Raw genomic sequence first — 8,645 nt, 5'->3', positions numbered from 1 at the left:
TTATACCATAATATATACACAAACCTTTATTATTGACTGCTTAGAATGTAAATTCAGAAGAATCTGGTTTCAGCTGCATGTTAGTTGTGGGGTAAGGGAGAAAACCTAAAATGCTGTTTTTTGATAAGCACAGTGAGCCCCTTTCTGAATAAGCAAAATGCTAACTTCTCAGTAACTTTTTAAGTAGCACAGAAATTGAGGCAAGTTAAGAGTGCTGTTTGTCCAAAATAGTCAACTTAATTATCTCAGACTAATTAGAAGGGAAGATGGACATGTAGAGATTTGGCAACAATATCCATGATCCAAGATGAATTTTCTGAGTTAAATGGAGCTTGCCTTTGTGTATGTTCGTGTGGACATGCATACCTGTTTGAAGTCCTGTCCTTGACTAGGCAGGACTACACTTCTCCCCAATAGTTGAGCAGTGGACAAAGTACCTTATATGCAGTGATTTCAAAAACAACCTTGATAATTTCAGTGCAAATTAAGTCACCATCATGATTCTGGATAAATTAAAATGAACTCTGCTTTTGGTCCATTAATAAAGACATGATCTCTTGAGAGTTTCTTCCTTCTCTTCTGTTGCCCTTTGAGCTGGGTTTACTAGGACTAACGATAATGCCGCAGGTAAACCAGTTTCTGTGGATGAAACTTTTCTCTGCAGAGGGGACATTCCGTCTATGGGGAAAATGAAGATGGATCAGACTGGGTGCTTAAATTCCTTCTGAAGTTCCCATAACCCTCTAGGAAGAATAGGCTTCGTAAACATACTAAAATGGTACAGGAAAGCATGCAGGGTGTTGAAAAATCTAACCCTTTCTTTTTCATATTTACAGTTATACTTGTTTTCAAGATGAAGAAATGAATATTTATCTCACATTAGCTCATGTAGGCCTCAGTCTTTATCTGATTAATCCAACTTTTTTTTAACTGCTGTATATTTAAGGCAAAACTGCCTCTTGCATTTGAATTTCTGCCCCTGATTAAAATTAAGCAAAGTATTTGCATTATTTTTGAAAGTCTGACCAGTAAAAGTAACACGTTCATAACCCTAATGGGGAGTTCAGACACTAGCAATCTCCTTCCAGTCCTCCTACCCTTAAAACTTTCTGGGGAATGAGAAGTGGATTCCAGTGGTTCTGTCACAGGCAAGACCTCAGACTAGCCTCCTGGATATGGTGAGAGGGGCAGGAGGGGAGATCTGGATGTGAGTCCTAACTCTGCTCCTAGCCATTAGTTTTCTGAGTCTTTCCTCTTCTGTAAAACAAGGAAGCTGAAAGTCCCTTCTATTTTCAATACCCCCCCCCAATTTTGCTGTCTTATCAGTTTGCTCTTCTGTGAGCCAGAGATTTTGTCTGACCTCCCTTTCATGCCAGAGATAGGGCCAGTGAGTGCACAAGTGGAACCGCTTCTTAATGAAGGGGGAGAGAATGGAGGCATTACATGCTTTCTGTGTCATGGGACCCGAGGCATAAGGGGAGAACTTTAGCTGAAAGCAAAGCCCCTGGCTCTACTTTTTAATTTTTAGTTTGATGCAGGAAGGATCCTGCTGCCTTCAGCTGATGCTGTTGTCTGCTTTGGAGATGAGTAATCCACCTGTATGTTTTTGCCCCCTACATGAGAAAGGTTTCCAATGCTGACGTCCACATTTGACCACTTCAAGGGAAGACTAGTTGCTGGTAGGGTGCAACAAAGCAGCTTGTTCTTATCTTCATTAAGTTTTCCTGGTGACCGGGACAAATTCTAGATGGTTAAAAACTGGTAAGGCATCATAGAAATGAGTGGGAAAAAATTTAGCTAGCCCTCCTAAGAAGTGCCTTTGTTACTGGGGCCAGGAAGAAGAAGCTAACTTTACAAGCTGCTGCCCAAGATGAGTCAAAATCTGCTTGTGCACGGCTCATCTTGAGAGCCCTACTGCTGTCCTGTTGTCTTTCTAAAATCTCTTTCCTTTTCCCCAAGTGTGAACAGTGCCTGTGATGAAAGCAGGTGCTTGGCAGTCAGGTGACTGAGAGAGACCTGCATACTGGTTCTGCCTGGACATATCCGGCTCAGCATACTCTTAACGCACCAATCTGGACTGGTGGGGGGGAGTTTCTTCATCCAGAACTTTCCCAGATCAGGAGGTTTTTAACCTGGGGTCTGTAAGCTTATTTTCAGAACTTTAAATGTATTTGTTTGTAATCTTAGGCATTTAAAATCCTTATTCTGGGAAGGAGCCCAGAGGCTTCACCAGACTGTCAGAGGGGTCCAGGATGTAAAAAGGTGAAGAAACCTTGCTTTGGGTCAGTGCTTACAGCGAGGGAGAAAAAAATCCATCCCTTTCATATGGGCATGGACCTCCAGCAGCCCTGTAAAGGGAACAGGCGCTACAGTAACCCTTCTTACAGAAGAGGCTGGGGCAGAGGCTGAAGGCTTGCCAAAGGATCGCAGAACTAAACGGCAAAGCCGGGATCCGCCCTGGGCTGGAGGTGGGCTCACACCATGCTCTCAGCCCTCTTCAAACACATCTGTCCACAGATGCCTCCCTCTCTCTCCCTCACCTTGGTGTTACACCACTCAGTGATGCACTCCCAGCAGAAGAGGTGGCCACAGGGTGTGGCTGTGGTCCGCCGGCGCTCCTCCAGACACAGGGTGCACATGGAGGCCCTGCTCACAGCCTTCTCCTCCACAAGGCTCCTGTGAGGAAAGCAAAGCATGGCTGGTGGGCTTTGCCAGTCCCTGAGAGAACAGGCTGCTAGGAGGGGAAGAGTCCCTGGAAGCCTTCGTCCAGGCTGCCCCTTGGCCAGGGAAGTTTCATACTTGCGGTGGGAGAGGCTTCGGTGGAGCTTCCACTCCTTCTGTGCCCGCTGCCTCTGACTGAAACTGTAGAGCTGGACGCCAACCGAGAGCAGGAGATGCATCAAGGACACCACCCCCAGAATCTTGTAGCTCTGACGGACGCTGTGGTCATCCCCAGGGAAGCGGCACACACGGAGCTGTGGAGTTGAGAGCCCCCCAGCCCAGGATGGGTCAGGCACTGTGTTTACAAAGGGGAAAACGGACAGACCCACCCCCAAGTGGCTTTTATTCTGCTTGGAGGCATAGCCTGTGCACTAAGTCAGCAGAGAGCCAAAGGGGAACAGCATCTGCATCTGCGGGCATCAGCATTGGCCTGGGAAAGAAGTGGCATTTGGGCTGTGTCTTGGTACTGACAGGAAGGCAATGTGTGAATGCACCACAATGGGTGAGAGAGTGAAGAGTGAGTCCTGGGAGTCCTGTCCCTCTGCTAAGGCAGCCAGTCCTAGAAAGTAGTCTGGAGCACAGACAGCGTCAGGGACCTGTCAGGGTTACCCAGTCTGTGTCAGACTGGATGGGAACCCAGGTCTTTGGGCTCCAAGGCCACCTCTCTGTCCACAATGCCAAGCAATCCCTCATTTAGCTTGGCTAGAACACAGAACATGAAAGGAAGAACAGCAAGTGGGATGGACCTTAAATGCCAGGGTAAGATGTTGGCATTTTGTTCTTGAGGCAGCAGGGAGCCCCTGGAGGCTTCTGAGCAGGGGGCCATGTGGTTGGCAGGCCTCAGAAAAACGACTGGCAGCTGGGATTACAGGGGCGGTCACCTGCATGGCCAAGAACTGGTGTTTACATTTAAGTTAGGTCTTCTTTAGCTATTCTGGTGGCCCGGGTTAGAGAATACCGACACCCACAGAATCTTTTAACACTTGAATGAGAGTAAAGAGGGATGGGGGAGAAAGGTGCTAAGAAAACAGAACAGGCAGGACTTGGCAAGAGACTGGACATGAGGCTTGTGGGAGAGGGAGTCAAGGAAGGCACCAAAAGATGGAAACGGGTTTGGAGGAGGGGCTGCCTCTGGCAGAGAAGAGATGTCCAGTAAAGGCTGAGTTGGCCTTGGCTATTTGAATCTGTGACTAAGACCAGAGGGGACTCAAATGAACTTCCCTGATAAGACTTGGTGAAACTGGTGTGAACCTGACAGCCAAGTTAAAAGGAAAACGTGGTGGTGGGGTGCTGATCCAGTCCTGACCCAGATCCTAACTGAGGCTGGAAAGGACTGACCCAAGGACTAATGGCCCAGATCCAGTATTCTTCAAATGGGGAGACACTCAGAGAGGAGGAAGAGGAGGGCTTGGCCTGTAGAGAAGGGCCATGATGCCACAATGGCCCAGATGTTGAGTCCCAGCCCAAGGGCTGCTGCCACTGACCTGGACCCCATCGGGATCCAGAAGAATCCAGGGCTTGGCCCAGTGCTCCCTGCAGCATTAATACTGACAACGTGGTGGAGAGCAGACTGCTAAGAGGACAGAGGGGAGCCTCGTCTGGTGTGGAGAGCACTGCCAGCCTGAGTTTGTTACACGCTCTGCACATGTGGCCCAGAGAGAACGGCTGTTCTCAGGGGTCAGCGGTCTGTTGTGTGGGCCTGCCTCCCCACGGGTCAGCCCCCCATCACCAGCCTCGCCCCTGCTACTTACATACTCAATGCCTGTAAGCCTCTTGGCCAGGTGGTAGAAGACTCCCTGGATGTAGAACATGGCGATGTGCAGCCGGTGGAGGCAGGTGATGGTCTGCTTCAGAACATACACCATCCGCAGGAGCGCCTTCTTCTGCGGCTCGGGCAGATGGCGGAGGTGTCTGTGAAGCCAGCGCCGTACCGCCGACCGCCCACGGATGCTGGGCACGAGGCTGTTTTGCAGCTGCCTGGCATTCTCCACTTCTGCCTGCAGCTCGTGCTCAAGATGGACCAAGGCTTTATCCAGCACATAGGGCACAAGGGTGTGCAAAGAGACAAGAGCGGCTCGGCGAAGCCAAGAAGGGACTCTTCTCTTGGATGGATCCACCTGGATGATGTTCACATATTCCTCCCCAAGGGTCTGGTACCCTGTAAGGCGAGAGTGCACAGGGCACTGCTCTATCCAGATGGTGGCACCAGGCTTCAGAGACCCAGGGCCTCACACAGGGGCTCTGCCATGCTCCGTGAAAGGACAGACCAATTCATGGATCCTATCAAGTCCACTGCCACATCTCTGACCCCTCCCTGCTTTCCCCTACCCCAGTCGCCCTGGCCCAGGCCCTCATCGCCTCTTCCCAGCCTCCTGATGGGCTTGCCTGCTTCGAGAACAATCTCTGGATCATCAGGCCAGACCCCAGGCATCACTCCTGCTTGGCTCCTTTTATTTCTTCCCTACTGACTGCAGGATAAAATGCTGACTTCTTGTTCCAGGGAGAGCCTGCCTGACAGTCTCTGTCAAACTGGCTTCACCACTCTTCTCACCACCACCCCTTCTCACAGAGTGCTGGGCCTGGAGTTCAAATGAGGCCTCAGATACTCACTAGCTGAGTGACCCTGGCCAGATCACTTCACCTCCGTGCCTCAGTTTCCTCATCTGTAAAATGGGGATATCAGACATGATAACATGTGAAATGCTTTGCAAACCTTCAAATGCTATGTAAACTCCAGCTATTATTATTAGGGCAGCTAAATGGTGCAGTGGATAGAGAGCTGGGTCTAGAGTAAGGAAGAGATACGTTCAAATCCATCCTCAAACACTTACTAGCTGTGTGACCCTAGGCAAGTCACTTTCACTCTGTTTGCCTCCGTTTCCTCTTCTGTAAAATGGAAATGGCAAACCAGTATCTTTGCCAAGAAAACCCTAAATGGGGTCACAAAGAATTGGACAAGACCGAAAAATGACTAAACAGAAGCATTATTCTTGTTTTTATCTCCATTGTCTGAATCCTCTTCAGTGGTCTACTCAGCTACCACCTCTGTGAAGCCCTCCCTGGTCTGCCCAAGTGAGCATTGTGCTAATGTTTCACCTTTGCGCCTGTTAGGGTTCTTTATACTTAACAGGTACCTGGCATGACTCCCCCTGGGGCAGGGATCATCATCTTCTCAGCACCTATCCCCAGGACCTTGTATACAGTGGGTGCTGTAGCCTATCTGCTGAACTGAGCTGACTGATTTAAACCAACAGTGACACAGCATAACCCTGGGCCTTGGGCCAAGTCACTTCATCCTCACGGGGCCAAAGGGCTCCCCAGGGATGTTGTAAGAGGACCGTGAATCACAGGGGCGGGTGCATAGGCGTGGGGAACTAAGGTGGCCAGGCAGGTGACCCCAGCAGGCTCTGACCACAGGCCTGACTGTGGGACTGAGGGCAGGGACCAGGTGGAATCAGGTCACCAATGTGGGGACTCATCCTCTCTCTGCTGTCCCTGGAGGCATTCTCCTAAAGTGTGACCAGAGGAGGCCTCCCCATGCTGAACTGAGGAAGGTGGGAAAGGCAGAGAGGGGGGCAGGAAAAGGGCCGCTGGCCGGAGAGCACTGCGGAGCCCCCCTCCCCCCCCCACGGTGCTGAGACTGGGGACACCATGCTGATCTCCAGCACCCCCCTACCTGAAAACGTGGTGAGGGTGAAGTACGCCACATCTGACAGTAGTTCCACTTCCTTCCTCCATTCCAGCCATTTCTTAGCACCTGAAAGGCCAAAGGGGCAGAGCAGTCCACGCAGTCAGGCCGTGCATGCCTGTCAAGTGCCTTCCGTGCGCCAGGCACGTGCGAGAGGCCCTGGCCGGGAGGGGCCGCGCCCTGTGAGGTGAGCTGGACCAGAGGGTCCCCAAGCTGGGGCCCGGCCCTGAACAGGAGCCTGTCTCCACGTTGTCTGGCTGCCCCTCTGACTGCTGCCTCTCCCCACCCCTCCTCCATCCACTGCCCCCTCTGCTAATTCTCCCCTCGTCGTCCTGCACGTGGCTTGTCCGCACCCAGCTGTTTGCTCCGGGAGCACAGGGCCCCACTTCAGCCTTTCTCCGTATCCTCAGTGATTAGCACGATGCCCGGCACACAGCGGGGCTGACATTTAGACGGCACTGAGAACGTGTCCGCACCGTGCTGAGGACCCTACACTGACCTCGTTTTTTCCTCTAGGGCAGGGGCTGTCTTTTGCCTTGTTCCGTATTCCCGGGCTTGGCACAGTGCCTGGTACACAGCAGGCACTTCATCAGGGTTTATTGTTTGAAAATAAAGGGCCTTGGGTGCCAGAAAGAAGGGTGTGTGCTTTATGCGAGTTGCAACAAGGAGCTAGCGAGGCTTCTACAGCTAGGAGAAGCACTTTTGCAGGTACGCTGAGGAAGAACGAGAGGGGCCATTGGGGAGAGACAAAATCTCAACAGCTACAGCAGAGAACCTAGGGGGCGGGACACGCACGTGGGTCCGACTCGCCCCGCCCACTTCCCTCTCACGCCTGCGCACTCCTGGCTCTTCGCTCGCTGGCCCCACCTTCTCCAGTCCGAGTCTACGTAGTTCCACAGCCTCCGTGCCCCGCCTACTCCCATCTGAGCCTGCGCAGTCCTGCGTCCGCCCCGCCCACTGCCTTCCGAGGTCACCCCCTTCCCTCGCGGCCATCCGCGCCTGCTCACTCCCTGACCCAGTCTCACCTGCCAGGCTGTGCAGGGCGCCTCCGGCCGCGCTCCGCAGGCTGCCCCGGTAATACTCATCCTTCTGCGCGGCGCGGATCACCTCCGGCTGATTGGCGGACGCCAGGGCCATGACCACGACCCTAACTGTCTCCCGGCTCCGGGCACGGCCCCTCGGCGCCCAAAGGGCGGGGCCTAGTGACCGCCGTCACGCCGATCCGCGTCGCGTGTGTTTACGTCACACATGCGTGCTGGGCTGGGGGTGGGGCGGAGGAGGAGGAGGGGAAAGGTCTTAAAGGGACCCGGCTGTGCAGAGCTCTCTGGGATGGCGGGATAGCGGGGATCGGGAAAGCTGTGCCTGGAGCTTGGCACTTCCCTGAGTGACTGGGGGGTCGTGAAGCCTCGGCCTCAGGGTCAGTCCAGCAGGCCCCCTTTGCACGGGCAAGCCACCTGCTGCACGGAGTCTTCCTTGCTAGCCCCCTTCCCTCCCCCCCGGGACTTTCGTGTAGACTGGGGGGGGGGGGGGGGGGGGTGTTGCAGCTGTACCCACGGTCTGCGCCGTAGAATGGAAGCCCCTTGAGAGCAGGGAGTATTGTCTTCTCCCCTCCCCCACTTAATGGGTCCCTGGCACCCCCTTGTCATTCTGCAGTGCCAGCTCTGGTAGGCATCCTCCTGCATCCTCCCGCGGCTGTGCAAAGCCCGTTCTGCACCTTCCCGACCGGACGGAGTCCCACGAGGCGGAGGCTGGAGGTCAGCAGACCCGGGCCCCTCTGCCCGCGACATGAGTGGCCTGAGCCTTAGTTTCCCCGTCTATAAAATAAAGGGTTAGGTCGTCTCTGTGTTTGCCCCCTCGAACATTCCATGATCATGGGTCCAAAGTCCCCCGTGGGACAGGCTGACGAAGGGCTCGGAACGGGCATCCGAGACCTGGGGGGCGGGTGGGTGGTACCCCGGGCCCCGCCACCTCCTGTCTGCCTTGGGGCGGCGCCGCCCAGGAAGGGACGCAGAGCCCACCTGCACCGGCGCGTCCCGGCCTCCCAGCTCGAGACTTCATCGTGGACACTAACTCTTATGTTGAGTTCTGGAGCCTCTCCGCTCCTTCCCTGCTCCCCACACTGAGAAAGCAAGCAAGCCAAAAGAAAAAAAACCCCACCACCAGTTACAAAGAGATGCAAGCAAGCAGAAATTCTCTCTCTCTCTCTCTCTCTCTCTCTCTCTCTCTCTCTCTCTCT

The 8,645-nt window shown here is 53.5% G+C and overlaps 1 protein-coding gene across 1 annotated transcript; it reads right to left on the bottom strand.

The window, feature by feature from the left end:
• Positions 1–7,655, bottom strand: PEX10 (peroxisomal biogenesis factor 10). Its single transcript, XM_069078367.1, has 6 exons — positions 7,435–7,655; positions 6,398–6,478; positions 4,473–4,879; positions 2,800–2,975; positions 2,541–2,676; positions 1–678 (listed from the first exon to the last, which is right to left on the bottom strand). The coding sequence occupies exons 1-6, from the start codon at positions 7,544–7,546 to the stop codon at positions 610–612; spliced, it is 981 nt and encodes a 326-aa protein (XP_068934468.1). The 5' UTR covers positions 7,547–7,655; the 3' UTR covers positions 1–609.
• Between the last annotated feature and the right edge of the window lie 990 nt (positions 7,656–8,645).

The sequence above is a fragment of the Petaurus breviceps genome, unplaced genomic scaffold (assembly GCF_028583685.1).
Source record: "Petaurus breviceps papuanus isolate PSGF00001 unplaced genomic scaffold, PetGlider_PUasm1.0 91041, whole genome shotgun sequence".
Lineage (NCBI taxonomy): Eukaryota > Metazoa > Chordata > Mammalia > Diprotodontia > Petauridae > Petaurus > Petaurus breviceps.
The sequence above is the reverse complement of the archived record's forward strand: the minus strand, read 5'-3'. Positions and strand labels throughout refer to the sequence as shown.